General features: G+C 46.1%; 2 protein-coding genes across 53 annotated transcripts in view; one reads left to right on the top strand and one right to left on the bottom strand.

Moving 5' to 3' along the window:
* The window catches only part of med17 (mediator complex subunit 17), a 12171-nt gene extending 5140 nt beyond the window's left edge, over positions 1-7031 (bottom strand). Inside the window, exons 1-6 of one of the 2 annotated variants that reach the window (XM_087283187.1) lie at positions 6918-7031; positions 3985-4233; positions 3256-3419; positions 2570-2789; positions 2044-2180; positions 514-595 (exon numbers count right to left, since the gene is read on the bottom strand). In XM_087283187.1, coding sequence (XP_087139313.1) covers positions 514-595; positions 2044-2180; positions 2570-2789; positions 3256-3419; positions 3985-4222 — 841 coding nt within the window. In that variant the 5' untranslated portion in view covers positions 4223-4233; positions 6918-7031. 2 annotated transcript variants of the gene reach the window in all.
* Positions 7032-7409: 378 nt separating this feature from the next.
* Positions 7410-15000, top strand: part of cep295 (centrosomal protein 295) — a 16050-nt gene continuing 8459 nt past the window's right edge. For 32 of the 51 annotated variants that reach the window (XR_015508281.1, XR_015508277.1, XR_015508276.1 and 29 more), the window contains exons 1-12: positions 7410-7643; positions 8697-8897; positions 9368-9492; positions 9868-9961; positions 10546-10647; positions 10934-11074; positions 12619-12802; positions 13163-13288; positions 13384-13569; positions 13682-13797; positions 14249-14413; positions 14848-14906. Coding sequence is in view for 8 of the 51 variants with exons in the window: in XM_087282335.1 (XP_087138461.1) it covers positions 7545-7643; positions 8697-8897; positions 9368-9492; positions 9868-9961; positions 10546-10647; positions 10934-11074; positions 12619-12802; positions 13163-13288; positions 13384-13569; positions 13682-13797; positions 14249-14413; positions 14848-14906 (1598 nt within the window). In the remaining 43 variants the exon portion in view is untranslated. 51 annotated transcript variants of the gene reach the window in all.

Raw genomic sequence — 15000 nt, 5'->3', positions numbered from 1 at the left:
TTGCATTGGCTGCCAGTTGCTGCTCGCATCAAATTCAAAGCTCTGATGTTTGCCTACAAAGCGACTTCTGGCTTTGCTCCTTCTTATCTGCTCTCACTTCTGCAGATGTATGTGCCCTCCAGAAACTTGCGTTCTGTGAATGAACGTCGCCTCGTGGTTCCATCCCAAAGAGGGAAGAAATCACTTTCCCGAACTCTCGCGCTCAATCTGCCCAGTTGGTGGAATGAACTCCCTAACTGCATCAGAACAGCAGAGTCACTCGCTGTCTTCAAGAAACCACTAAAAACTCAACTATTTAGTCTCCACTTCACTTCCTAATCTGCAATTGCCTCTCTGGCACACTAACTACATTAAAAATTAAAATAAAAATAAACTTTGCATACCTGAAATATTCACCATTGCTCTTATAGTTGCGTAAATTGCTTTCTTGTCCTCATTTGTAAGTTGCTTTGGATAAAATCATCTGCTTAATGACTAAATGTAAATCTTGTGTGTGTGAGAGCTGTATCTTACCGGGTTTAGCTTTCGCTTGTCTTCTGAAGAGGTTGACCGTGCCGAGGTCTCCGATGTCTGGAGACTGCTTCTGGATGGACACCTGCAGAAATACAGACTCTTCACTACTGCAGAACTGTACACAACGCAGACTGTGGAACAGGGATGAAGAGTAGAGAGTGAAAGCCATCATATTCAGGCGTTGTCCACACCAACATCTCTGTGCTGTTTGTCCACATTGAAGAATCAAACTGAGGATCCGAGAATCCTTTCAGTAAACCTATGTGTGTGTGTTGCTTCAAGAAAGCAAGCGTTCGCTTGTGTTGTGTTTTATTTGCATTAGTTTATATAACATTTATTATATCATTTTATGATCATTAGTTGATGATCTGATTATTATTTGTCATTTTATTATGTTTTTATATCTTATTATTACTATTTTTTGCTATACACTACAGTTGAGATATGTCCTACATGTTATTGTTTTATTTTTATTTCATTTTTCTATATTGTTATAATGGGCAAGGCAGTGGTGCAGTATAGTGCTGTCGCCTCACAGCAAGACGGTCGCTGGTTCGAGCCTCGGCTCAGTTGGCGTTTCTCTGTGGAGTTTGAATGTTCTCCCTGCCTTCGCGTGGGTTTCCTCCAGGTGCTCCGGTTTCCCCCACAGTCCAAACACATGCGGTACAGGTGAACTGGGTAGGCTAAATTGTCCGTAGTGTATGAGTGTGTGTGTAAATGTGTGTGTGTATGTTTCCCAGAGATGGGTTGCAGCTGGAAGGGCATCCGCTGCGTAAAAAACTTGCTGGATAAGTTGGCGGTTCATTCCGCTGTGGCGACCCAGATTAATAAAGGGACTAAGCCGACAAGAAAATGAATGAATGAATATTGTTATAATATTATGACTGTGTGGATTTAAGCAACACTTGTTTTCATGAGTAACAGGTAAGAGAATGTCTTTAGTTCAAGGTCTGCATTGTCTCAGTAATCTTCCATTGCTGTTGCATGTGGTCTAATAACACTTGTTGGATTTATCTTGGTCAGACGAAGTCTGAGCATTAAATTATACGCAGCTAAGATTCTTCAAGAAACTCTGCTCGACTTCATCTCCTGCTTCTGCTCCTCACTGGTTTTCTCAGTCAGCTCCTACACTGACTGTTTATTCAGTACTGGTTAACAGGTTTGGGTGTTGGGCGGCTCTGCTGGCTTTCTGTTCGGATACCCAGAGAAGCAGACACTTTCTGACAGGATCTGGCGTCCGGAGCTGGATCTATTTATCTGGCATGGAGAGTGTGATCTAACAACATTACAAACGCAGTATCAGGTGACTGACAATGAAAGTCTGAAAACTCCAGGCAGGGTGCAGCACTGTGGAGCAATGAAGAAATGAAGCAGGGAAAACTGGGCACGGCCACAGATTGGAGGATCGCTGCAGTAATTCCGGCAGCAGTGAGAGTGTCAACTGCTGGAGTAGATCTAGCTAATGAACAGCGCTCGAGTTTATTCAGTATAAATGTGTGCACGTCTCCAGCCAGCGCTGCTGAACCTCACCTTAATGTAGGCCGAGCCCTCCAGGTCACTGGGAATCTGCACGTTCAGCGGACAGTAATCATCCGGGATCTTCTTATCCAGGTCGATGTCTGTGTTCTTGATGACCTCGAAGGTGCCGTGATGAGGAAACAGAGACCCTGAACACCATACATCAACACTTCAGCTCATTATAGCGAAGACTATATACACAACACACATCACTCTTCTCAATGGGGGAAAATGGAACACTCAAGATATAATCGATGAGGAAAGTAACACTAATATCAGCAGTGTCTGATTTTGGCCGTATTTGTTTGATTATTGATGGTGAAAACAGCATTACTGTGGCAGCAGGGAGAGCCTTAAGAGCCGCACAGTTCCTATACTCACTTCCACATTCTCGACTCTGTGTTTGCTGCATTTGGACACCACTCGAACACACTTCAGTACACGTCTCATGCTGCGAGTCACATTAGGCCTACATATTTCCACTAATAATGCAACACACACACACACACACAGACACACACACACACACACACTGTACCTGCGCTGCGGTAGCTGAGGTCTCCCAGGATCTTGTCTCCCACCTTGCGCAGCTTCCACTGTGAGCGCAGACGCAGCAGCTCCGAGTTGAAGTCCCGCTGCCGCCGCTGCTCCTGGTTCTCCGACACAGACTTGGAGAGCTTCTCTGCTCCTTTCAGAAGCAGCTGAGCCGCCGTGCCCAGAGACTTCTTCTTGCTGATCAGCTGGAACACCTGCGGGGTCTGAACACACACATATACTCAGCTGACATTAACAGGTGGTGTTTGGTGTAACATCACTCATCAGTCATTCGGCAGTCCTTTGGCTCTTGTACCCCCAGACATACTTCCTCTTTCTGCAACCCTTCTCTGCATACCAGAACTGAACAATTACGTGCATCTGTAATATATTTCACAACTTCTACAAGCATCATGACAACTTCTGACATGTCTAGACTTCGCATTAAACAAAGGCCCCCACACTTATTCTGCTTTTTCCACTTGTCGGCATAACAGCAAAGAGGAGGCGTGTCTGGTCAAGATGTGTTATAATACAATAGAAAATATTGATTAATCTGTTGTTAGTTTAAACATTTTTCTAATAACTAAAAACACAAACGTAATAATAATAATTTCCTTTTCTCCAACAGCTGTTAAGGCATTAACAGTAATCTTTCGATGGTTATTGCGCAGCCCTATGCTGCTGTACCTTGGCCATGGCGGGGTCCTGTGAGACGGGGTCGAGCGTCATGTACTTCCTCTCCTTGAGCACACTCAGCACATCGTGCAGCACACACATCTCAGTCAGAGCGCTGCGCAGGTTATTACGCACAGAGTCCCACGGCCACAGCGACGGCTGGAACTTCAGCTGACCTGCAGGAGGAGGCCAGAGCGTCACACACACACAGGACAAAAGCAATCAGTGTGTGTACACATTAAGAGAGACTCAGTCTAATAAGACTAGCTACCTGCTGAAGTTTGCCTACATTTTATAATTCAACTTTGATCAACTCAAATCCTATTTAAATGTTTATTATGGGCTGCACAGTCGCGCAGTGTGTAGTGCTGTCGCCTCACAGCAGGTTCGAGTCCCAGCTGGGTCAGTGTGTATTTCTGTGTGGAGTTTGCATGTTCTCCCCGTGTTGGCGTGGGTTTCCTCCGGGTGCTCCGGTTTCAGTCCAAACACATGCGCTGTAGGGGAACTGAGTAGGCTAAACTGTCTATAGCGTATGAGTGTGAATGAGAGTGTTTCCCAGTGATGGGTTGCAGGTGAAAGTGCATCCACTGTGCAAAACATATGCTGGAATAGTTGGCGGTTCATTCCGTTGTGGCGACCCCTGATTAATAAAGAGACTAATCCGAAATGAAAATGAATGAATAAATATTGATTACTAAATGCTAAATGTCTTGGTGGGCATCTTCATCATCATCATCGTACCCTCGTCCTCCTCAGGCTCCTGCTTCCACTGCTCTCGGCCGGCTCTGGCTCTCTCGGCGCCGTCCTCCTCCGAGTCGGAGCTCTGGCAGAAGTCGATGCGCTGCACCAGCTTGGCCAGATTCTGGGACATGGAGAGCGGAGGAACGTACGTCTCCATCCCGTCCAGAGAAACCTCCTGAACCTGCCGCTCGCAGGACGACTCGATGCTGACGCGCACCGCTGGACCCCCCGACATCATCACCACCTCTGCTGACCGAGAGAGAGAGATCACACATGATCAGGTCCAGTGCCACAACAACAGTCACATATCATACCAAGAAGACGTACATAGGGAGGACTGTACTCTAGTGTTGACACAATACTGGAAATTCGGTACCAATCAGTACTGAAAGTTTAAAAACACTCATTAACCGCTAACATGCGAGCGTTATTGAGCGTTAAACACATCGCTGATTGGCCATAGTGTTCACATGCTCAACAGAAACGACTGTGATTGGCCGAGAAGGTCATCAGATTGAGTGCAAACACAGATACAGGGACACTGGAGTGTTTTAAAGCCGCGTATATCAGTGACCTATCAGCAGATTGCTTGTATATCAGCTCATAGACAGACTAGCGGATCTTCGCGGCTTTAAAACGCTCCAGTGCCCCTGTATCTGTGTATGCACTCAGTGAAGAGCGGTGAACTGATGACCTTCATGGCCAATCACAGCCATTTCTGTTGAGCATGTGAACACAATGGCCAATTAAATTGCGCTTTTCCCCCCATAGACTTCAATTCACATGCAAACAAATGCGTCAGAGCGGAAACGCAAGCTCGTGCGTCAAGTTTCACAAATCGCTGCATTGGAGAGTTCAAGCGTGGAGAACTCGAAGCGAGGTTGAAATAACTGGACAGAAACTGGACAGAAACATAAAACATGGACCAATCGCCTTTTTGTAATGTCTAATCGTCTTGTTTAATCCCGCCCCTTTTCGCAGCACCGTACATAGTGGGCCCCGCGTGATAAGCTGGCGTTCCCCTACGCCACTGGCCGTACAACAGAATTTCACATGCTCAAACGCTAGTGTGACCGCAGCATCACAATTATTTTATGCATTGGTTGTTTATCTAAATTTGACCGATCAGATGAGGTCTTACTATATTTAGCCCCGCCCCCTCAGCAGGGGCTGTTCTGGCATTGGCTGGAGCCAGAGCTGAAAATAAACACTAATGGCAGGAAAATTACAACAGCCAATCAGAGTCAGCATATCTGCTGAGGTTTGCACTCAATCGCTGCTTTAAAGACCAATGCTGCATCCACTGAATTTGCACAGAATTCATTTTAGTTTACTATTTGCATACTAAAAATTAAATTAGCATGTCTTAAACTGTAGTATGTTGAAAAGAGTATGCCAAAGGTTCCCGGATGGTTTACGATTTCCAGTAAAAATGTGAAGTGTAGAAGCGTACATACTCCAACCGCTGATATTGCCCACAGTGCACTGGACGTGAAATTGATTAGAACTACAAATACCAGTGAGAAAATGTATATAGACTACAAACATGGTGGACATGCAAGACCAACCATCACATAGAGGCGCTTCGGTAAAGATGTTTGTATGGCTGTTAATTAATATCTAGCCCACTGGAACATGTTTAAACCATGTTTTCAATGTTATATCTCATCTTTAACAACAATGTGAACTTATATAAATGTATGTGTGGACATTAACATCTTAATGCAGAATTACCCAAAGAAAAAACTCTGCTGATTAACCTGCTGCAATATTACAGAAATGTGGATGATAAGCAACATAACGATCTGTTAGGAGGAAGCGGCATGTCCCAAAGCTTGCATACTCTTCTGTTACACACTCAACAGTATATAAGTATGAGAATTGGGACGCAGCACAAATGTTATACCCTTGACACCTTGTTTTTTAACATATCATCACATAAATAAATCATTTAAAAGCTAATAAAAACAGCAGTTTTCAAGGTGAATGTTACATCATGAGACATCATGAGTATCATTACTGCAATACCCTACAACAATATCGAGCAGCTCTACAAGTGTTAGAACACACAGTATACCTAAATACTGTCAGAACACTACAAAACACAGTGCACTTCCTCAGTAACTCCTGCTTTTCTTCCTCCATGCTTGTTATATTTAATGTGCATGCTCTTTCCCACCAAGTGAGCACACTCATTGATCTAAACAAATAAATATATTCAAGTCATCTGCTTTTAGGATGATAATATCCAACAAAATATAGCAGATCTCACCCCAATAGGATTTGCAGGAATCATTGAGGTAAAGTTGGTTTTATATACACACATTCAGACGTTATAAACAGCCTAATATTGATTATAATACTGTTATGAGCACAAGGTGACAGCTCGTGACATGATGTCTGATATTCCACCACACTACATCGAGCACTGGGTCAGAAATCGGAAGCGAGAATGACTTCAAATCAGCATTAGCACAGCTTAATTCACTGTGAATGTTGTACTTTGATAATCACTGACTGCTAATACCATTGACCTATTTGGCAAGTAATACTTTTCTGAAATAATATTAAGGGGAAAGTCTGAAAGTGCGAATATAACCACAACTTTACTGATATTAAAACCCCCATCACCCGGCGACTACAGCATCTGTGTTCATCAATATTTACACTAGTGCTGGAGGGTAATGTGTGTGTGTGTGTGTGTGTGTGTGTGTGTGTGTGTGTGTGTGTGTGTGTGTGTGAGGCTTAGATCAGCTGCAGTGTCCTCAGTTTAGATCGCAGACTGTATTAAACAGGTTTATAATGTTATATACTATATCTGCAATGAAGCGAGTGTCTGCGCACTCTGATGGAGAAACACACACACTGATGATCGAAACACAGCGACACACACACGCTTTAGATGAGCTACACACACTCTTTATCATACTTACATTTGTGAACACGCTGTACTCTCTTTCTCTTCGTGTGTGTGTGTGTGTGTTTGTTTGTGTTGCTCCCGAGGCTTGAGACGCCGCTGTGCTTGTGTGCTAACGATAGCTGCTACTGAACTCTCGCGAGGCGTGGCGTAGTCAAACTGGAAACGAGATTTGTATTAACGCTTATTTGAAGCATTCATAAGCGCATATTTACTAATTATGTTGAACATTGATTTGATTATATGCGATAATAACTCGATAAATAAATAAAGTTTACGGTTTAGGCACTATAATATAATATAATTATTAGGTAGCCTGTTCTCGCATGAGGAAATGGCAAGGAAAGTGAGCCTTTTATGCTATAATATGTAATCGTTGTTAGTATGAAATGCGCGTTTATGTCGGACTGAAGTGCAAATTTTAAACAATAAATAAATAACTGTTAAATAATTTAGGGCGCTGATTTCCGCGGGAGGTTTAAATGCCGGAAGTGACGCAGCAGCGTCCGTTAAAGTTTGTTGACATGAGGCCGGAGGAGAGACAGAGGATCGGTGTGTGTGTGTTCGGTCGGTTCTCCCGGTAATAAAGGAATTATGAGAGTATTAAGCAGAAACAGCGCGTTTATGAGCTGATCTCTCTGAAATGAGGAGAAAGGAGAGCCGCGTGAAGCTCAGCCCGAATGAGGAGGAGCAGCTGCTGAAAGAAGAGCTGGACAGACGGAGGAAACTGCGCTTACAGCAGGTCACACACACACACACACACACACACACACACACACACACACACACACACACACATGTCTGGGTAAAAACTACTTATACTTGTATAGGAAACGTATAATATTTTGGAGCAGTAAACATCGTCACCATGGAGTTATAAGGCTCTCTCTGCGCTCTGAATGATTTTGAGATATTTTTTTTATTAAAAAAGTCTTAAAATGTGAACAACTTAAAAAAAACCATCCTATAATGTAAGTAAGTTTTCATTTAATATGTCAATAACTCAATTTTGACAAAAATGTCAGACAGAACCTTATAATTCTAAAGGTGACGATATGTCAGGACATATTTCAGATAGATTATTGGCTTCTGCTGTCTTCATTAGTTTCAAAAACACAGATTTCCCTATACCACATAAAAACACATTTAAAAAACATTATAAATACCTTAGAAATGGTGTAACAGAACATTTTTGTAGTTTTAAAACTTTCCAAACCACGGTAAACCTTGCAACCGGTTATTGTCCCATGCCTAAATCAGACACACACACACACACACACACACACACACACACACACACACACACACAAACACACACACACACATTGAGAACATAAGAGTCTGATTTCACTGATTTGCTCATCAGACACACTGAAAATAAAACTGATTTCACTGATCAGACACAAACACAGACAATATGCGTCTGATTTCACAGATTTACAGATCAAACAGTGAATATAAGAGTAATTTCACAGAGCAGTCACACACACACATCATGCGTCTCTGGTTTTTGTTAAATGCACAGATCCTATCAGTCATTCGGCGCTAGTAAAGTCATCAGTTAATTTGTGCTACAGTACATTTATCAGATATTTAGACAGTAAGTGAAGTGTAGATCAGATACAGCACAAAGTGTGCTCCACTGAATGCAGACGACAGGCATGAAGATGACACTCAGACTGCTCTTCTGCTTCAGCTGTGTTTTTCTGTAACGTACTGTGCAATAAGTCTGATTTGGGCTGTATTATCAGCAGCTCAGGTGTATTGTTTCTTGATATTGAGTGTGTGTGTTCAGGTGCGAGAGCAGGAGCGCTTCATCGCTGCACAGGTGCGCAGGCAGGTGCAGGAGCGCAGACAGAAGCAGCTGCAGACCCTGGCGGACTCCCTGCAGCAGCACTGGCAGCAGCAGCACACACACCGCCTGCAGGCCCTACACGCACACTACCAGCGGAGCCTGAGCGCCGTCGGGGAGGGCCACCGCAGCGCTACACACAACGTGAGGCTCGACACACACTCTATCGAGCAGATTCAGCTGACTCTGACACACATTCTGAAATCAAGAGGGATCTTCTAGAGCAGGGGTGTCCAAACTCAGTCCTGGAGGGCCGGTGTCCTGCAAAGTTTAGTTCCAACCCCAATCAGACACACCTGGGCTATCTAATCAAGCTCTAACTAGAAACATCCCTGCAGGTGTGTTGAGGCAAGTTGGAGCTAAACTCTGCAGTACACCGGCCCTCCAGGACCGAGTTTGGACAATGAAAAGTACTGTCTTATTTTCAGAAATAATCCAAATTAATTCATTTTTTTTCTTAAAATCAAGCAACATCTTGTTTTTCTTTCTGACATGAGATCATTTCACTGACCCCATCGGCAGATTAGCTACCGTTTAGATAAAAGAGCTCATCCTCTTGTGCTCACGCTGGTGGTCAGTCAGCGCTGTGTGTGTGTGTGTGTGTGCGCACGCAGGAGCCTGATGAGCAGTGTGTGTCCCAGAAGCGTGTGGAGAGACAGGAGCGGGCCAATGAGAGACATCGAGAGGCACTGCGAGAGCTCAACACACGCCGACATGAGGAGCAGCAGCAGCAGCGCAGGTCACACACACACACACACACACACACACGAACACACACACACACACACACACACACACAAACACACACTCGCTTATGCCTGTACACTCCTACACACACACTCATACTCAGCCAGTCAGCACCTACACACACACACACACACACACACACACACACACACACACACACACACACACACTCCAGCTTTTTGAGAAATGAGGACATCAGCAGCGTCCTCATAATTCACCGTCTTGTAATACGTGTAACACACATGACATCACACACTTAGGTGTCCTGAATGTCACAAAAACTCATGTACACGCATAGAGACTCCTGCACACACACACACACACACATGCTGAGGACAGATGCTGATGGTGGTGCTGATGCTGACAGGCTGATGGAGGCTCGGCGGAGAGCTCTGCTGGAGGAGAAGAGGAGAACGCAGAGAGTGTGCAGTCTGCCCCCGCCACCACCAGACCCCCTGCAGGTGCGCACACACACACACACACACACACACACACACACACACTGCGCAACATCAACCTCTACACAACACTCATTAATCCACCATTTAAAGTCCACATGAACCAAAAGCTGCGACTTTTTTTTGTATTGTTCTGCAGTTCCTATAAAAACGCAGTATTAAATGAGTAAACAGTGGGCGGGGCTTGTTTTTTCTACTGCGAGCTGATTGGATGTAGTAAAGTAGGCGTGTCATTCAGAAAGATGGGGGTTTGGGGAGAGTTAATACAACCTAACAGACTCCTCCCCCTCACCATTTCTGTTTGATGCTGAAACTGACAGCTAGAGGGGCGTGGTTAAGTGTGTTAGCCCCGCCCAACTAAAAACTAACTTGTTAATCACTGTTTAAAGGGTTTGCTTTCTTACTATGTGTGAAGAGATCTTAAGAATTGTCATTATGTTAATGTATCACTACAGGACAAGTATAAGTGTGATTGAGCTTTTAACTGGAGCTGTGTGTGTGTGTGTGTGTGTGTGTGTGTGTGTGTGTGTGTGTGTGTGTGTGTGTGTGTGTGTGTGTGTGTGTGTGTGTGTGTGTGTGTGTGTTAGGGTGTTGTGCTGAAGACGCCGCGTCCCCTCAGATCTACAGCAGCAGAACTGGTCTCCATCACGCACACCGCGGTGGACAGAGAGACGGACACACAGCCGCAGGTACCCACTGATCATCACCTGTGCTGATGCACAAACACACAAGCTGTGTCTAAAATCGCCTGCTACTGCAGTATGCACTACATTTCGGTTTCTAAGGGCCCACACTGTGTTGGGGCCCCCAGAGGTACTATTAGGGGGCCCAATCAAACTGTATTCATATTGCTGAAAACACTCATTTATAGCAAACGTCACAGTCTCAGACCTTTCCAATATCCTGAATTTGTCAAATGTTAGGCCTAGTGTAAGCTGTGTGTTTAAGTGTGTGTGTGTATGTGTGCGTGTTCAGCAGAGCGCTCAGCAGGCCGCAGCGCTGGAGTCTGAGCGTCTGGAGGATCTGCAGCGGGAGCAGGACGAAGAGCAGCAGCAGAGACTGCAGAGAGCAAGAGAACGAGGAGAACACGCGCTCAGGAGAGAGCAACACACACAGGTACACACACACACACACACACACACGCGCTCAGGAGAGAGCAACACACACAGGTACACACACACACACACACACGCGCTCAGGAGAGAGCAACACACACAGGTACACACACACACACACACACACGCGCTCAGGAGAGAGCAACACACATACGCGCTCAGGAGAGAGCAGTGCACACACATGCTCAGGAGAGAGCAACACACACAGGTACACACACGCACGCTCAGGAGAGAGCAAAACACACAGGTGCACACACACACACACACACACGCTCATGAGAGAGCAACACACACACACACATGCTCAGGAGAGAGCAACACACACAGATACATATGCACCTGTGGGAGATTTCTGCTGGATCCTGTTGATTTGGTGGTCTGTTGCAGAGGGATGTGTGTGTATATATTTGATCGTCCACATCAGGGAGTTTGTCTGGTCATTATTTTCTGTCCACTTCTCATTGTGTGTGTGTGTGTGTGTTCTGGTGCTGTTCTCATGTGTGGTGAGTGTAAGCTGTGTTGAGGATAGTGGTTACTGACAGCATTGAAGATGTAGCACATATAGCAGCTAATTACTGGTATGTTTAAATATGAATGAATCTTCCCCACTGCACATGGTGTTCAGTCATGCCTTTACATTCTCAGACTTGTGTTTATGAATCATCATTGAATGTTTAATCGTGTTTGTAAGTGTTGTAGGATAATAATAAACATGAAGAGGGCTGTTCACCCAAGAATGATCATTTCTTTCTTCTGTTGAACACTGAAGAAGATGTTTTGAAGAATGTTACAAACCTGGAACCATCGTCTCCCACAGTGTTCGTTTCTCCTACTATGGAGATCAGTGGTTGCCTGTTCTCCGCTTCCTTCACAATATCTTCAGTGTTCAACAGATGAAGGAAAGCTTTGGAAGCGCTTGAGGGAGAGTGGATGTAACATGAGTAACGTGAGTGTCCCTTTAACAGGGCAATCCAGTCAAACTCTGTGCAGCGCTGTTTTGAGTCCTACAGGGTTTATACGGTCCTGGAAAACGTGGAAAAGTCACAGAATTTAGTCATTTTTCAGACCTGGAACAGTTTTGGAAAAACAAACAAACCCAAAATGTTTTGGAAAAGTCACAGAAATGAAAGTGTTCTGAAAGCACAAGCCAACATTTCTCAAATATTTGTAAGTGGACGGCAAGATGTTTTCTAAACTCTTTTATTCAAATATGAAAATAAGCAAACTACATGGATCGTCACTTACTGTTTTCTTATTTACCACTTGCTCGTAGACATTACATGACACAGCAAGTCATCAATATTTACCTGAAAGTTTTGGAAAAGTCCTTGAATTTTAGTAGTAAAACAGTGTATGAACCCTGGTCCTGCGGCGGCTGCATGACACATGCTCTTCATCTGCTCCGTGCTCAGTACAGGCCATGGCAGATCTGCAGTCCTGTCCGGGGATTTGACATTTGTGTTGGAGTGTGTACAGCGCTGAGACCCTCTTCATCATCATCATCATCATGTGTGTGTGTTTCTGTCTCTCTGTGTGTGTTTGTAGGACCGAGCGCGTCTGCTGTGTGATCTGCAGCGTCTCCAGCATGCGGATCTGCAGCGCCGCAGTCAGGCTCTCCACAGTGTCCCGGCGCAGGTCTTCCAGCCGCTCTACAGGCAGCAGGAGCTGCGGGACCAGCAGCAGCGGGACCTGGAGATCGCCTTCCAGGACCTGTACACACAACAGCGCAGTACGTACACTACACTCCAACACATCTGGAGTCCTGGAGGGCCGCAGCTCTGCTCCACCTTAATCAAACACAGCTGATCTAGTAGTGTCTTGTCTTGAACACCTTCATCAGTGGATCAGCGGGGTTTGATTTCGGTTGGAGCAGGACTGTGCAGAGCTGCGGCCCTCCAGGAATTGAGGCCTGTGGTGTAACAACAGCTCTGAGGGTCAGTTCACACTCAAACCCACATGCTTAATTCAGGGTTCAACACTCAGTCATTTGGGGTAGATCATGTGATCATGACAGATGAAGAACGTCTGAATCACCTTCACACTGTCTTGTCTGTGGTGAGCTGACTGCTGATCATGTGATCTCCTGCAGAGGTCAAAGGTGACTGGCTGCTGCAGCTGGTCCCTGAGCCGCTGCCGCCTCTGTCTGCTGCCAGTCATGACGAGGAGCTGGACGTGACCCTTGACCCCTGTGAGACCCCACCCACAGACTCTCCCGGTAGGCCAATCGGAGCTGTGTGTGTGTGTGTGTGTGTGTGTGTGTGTGTGTGCAGAGCTCCAGATGATGAGCTCAGTGGTGTTTGTGTTTCCCAGAATCCTCTGCAGACCCTGGCAGACGGGCCCTGAGCACACTTCTGGAGCGCATCCGGAGCCGCAGAGAACCCCGCACAGGGGTGGAGGAGGAGGAGAGCGGAGGTGTGGAGGAGGAAGAGAGCACAGAGGAGGAGGAGAAGGAGGAGCAGCAGAATACAGGTGTGGAGGAGCCGGCAACCACTGATGGTGAGCTGATGATGATACTGCTGCTGTGTGTGTGTGTGCGCGCGCATACATGTGTGTTTTGACCCTCACCTGTGCTGAACTCGTGCTCATGAGCTCACCTGTCCTCCCTCAGGTCCTGATGTCTCTGATGATGCTGTAGTGGCTGGACACCTGCTGCCGGCTGACCACACACACACTCAGGTGGAGGAGACGGCTGAGAGACAGAGCGGAGCACACACACACATACAGGTGACCTCAGAACACACACACACACACACACACACACTGTCCCTCTCTCTAATATCTGCTGGAGATCCTAACAGTTGTGAGCTGTGATGAGCTGACTGTAGCTGTAGAGTTTGTGAAACACACACACACACACACACACACACACACACACACACACACACACACACACACACACACACACACACACACATTCCATGAAGGCTTCTACACTTGAACTGAGCTCTGACTGCACTGATGTACAATACTGATCTTGTGTTTGTGTGTGTTCGTGTGCGTGCCTGTTCATGTGTGTGCATGTACGTGCGTGCTTGTGTTTGTGTGTGCGTGCGTGTGTGTGCATGTGCGTGCTTGTACATGTTTGTGTGCGTGTTTGTGTCTGTGCGTGCGTGCGTGCGTGCATGCGTGTGTGTGTGCGTGCGTGCGTGTGTGTGTGTGTGATTGCTCGGCGCAGGAGGCTGTGCTGCGGCAGCAGGAGGAGCAGCTGGCTCTGCTGGAGGAGCTGGAGGAGCAGCGGCGGGAGCTCCAGCAGCAGCTCACACACACTCTACACACACTGCAGGAGCCTGAACACCAGCAGGAGGAGATCAGCAGCACACACCCTGAACCACCTGCACAGGTACACACACACACAGCACTGTTTCCCCTGTGTAATGATCGGGGTTCACACAGGTCATGCGCTTTCTGGAGTCTGATGGGGGTCTAGAAGGTCTGTCCCAGACATTGATGATGTCCACCGTCATCAAAGCAGACGGCCCGGTTCATTCCGGATGTCTTTCAGGGATGTGATTGTAGATCTATCTCGGCTACTGTGTCTGTAAGATGATGATATTGTGTAGTCCTGTAGTGTGACGAAGCTGCCGGCAATATGCAGGGTTATGAGATGGCTTTGCATGTCAGGAGCAGGTGTACATGTTGATTCACCGAGCACCTCAAATCTAACAGCTGAAAGGGTCCAGTTTAGAGGATGATGCACATTTATACAAAGATATCTTATAATTAACTACTACATTAACTACTAGCGTCTTGTAAATGTCTGGTGTGTGCGTGCAGGCTGAGTCAGACACATTCAGACTCCATCAGTACCAGCAGAGGCTCCTGCAGCAGAACCGGTGAGACTCAGACCTGCTGATACCCATGATGCATTAATCTGCGTTGACCTGTGATGAGCTGAACGTGTGTGTGTGTGTGTGTGTGTGTCCTCCA

This window comes from Danio rerio, chromosome 15, assembly GCF_052040795.2.
Source record: "Danio rerio strain M-AB ecotype USA chromosome 15, GRCz13ab, whole genome shotgun sequence".
Taxonomy (NCBI): Eukaryota; Metazoa; Chordata; class Actinopteri; order Cypriniformes; family Danionidae; genus Danio; species Danio rerio.
This window is presented reverse-complemented; position numbering and strand designations above follow the sequence as displayed.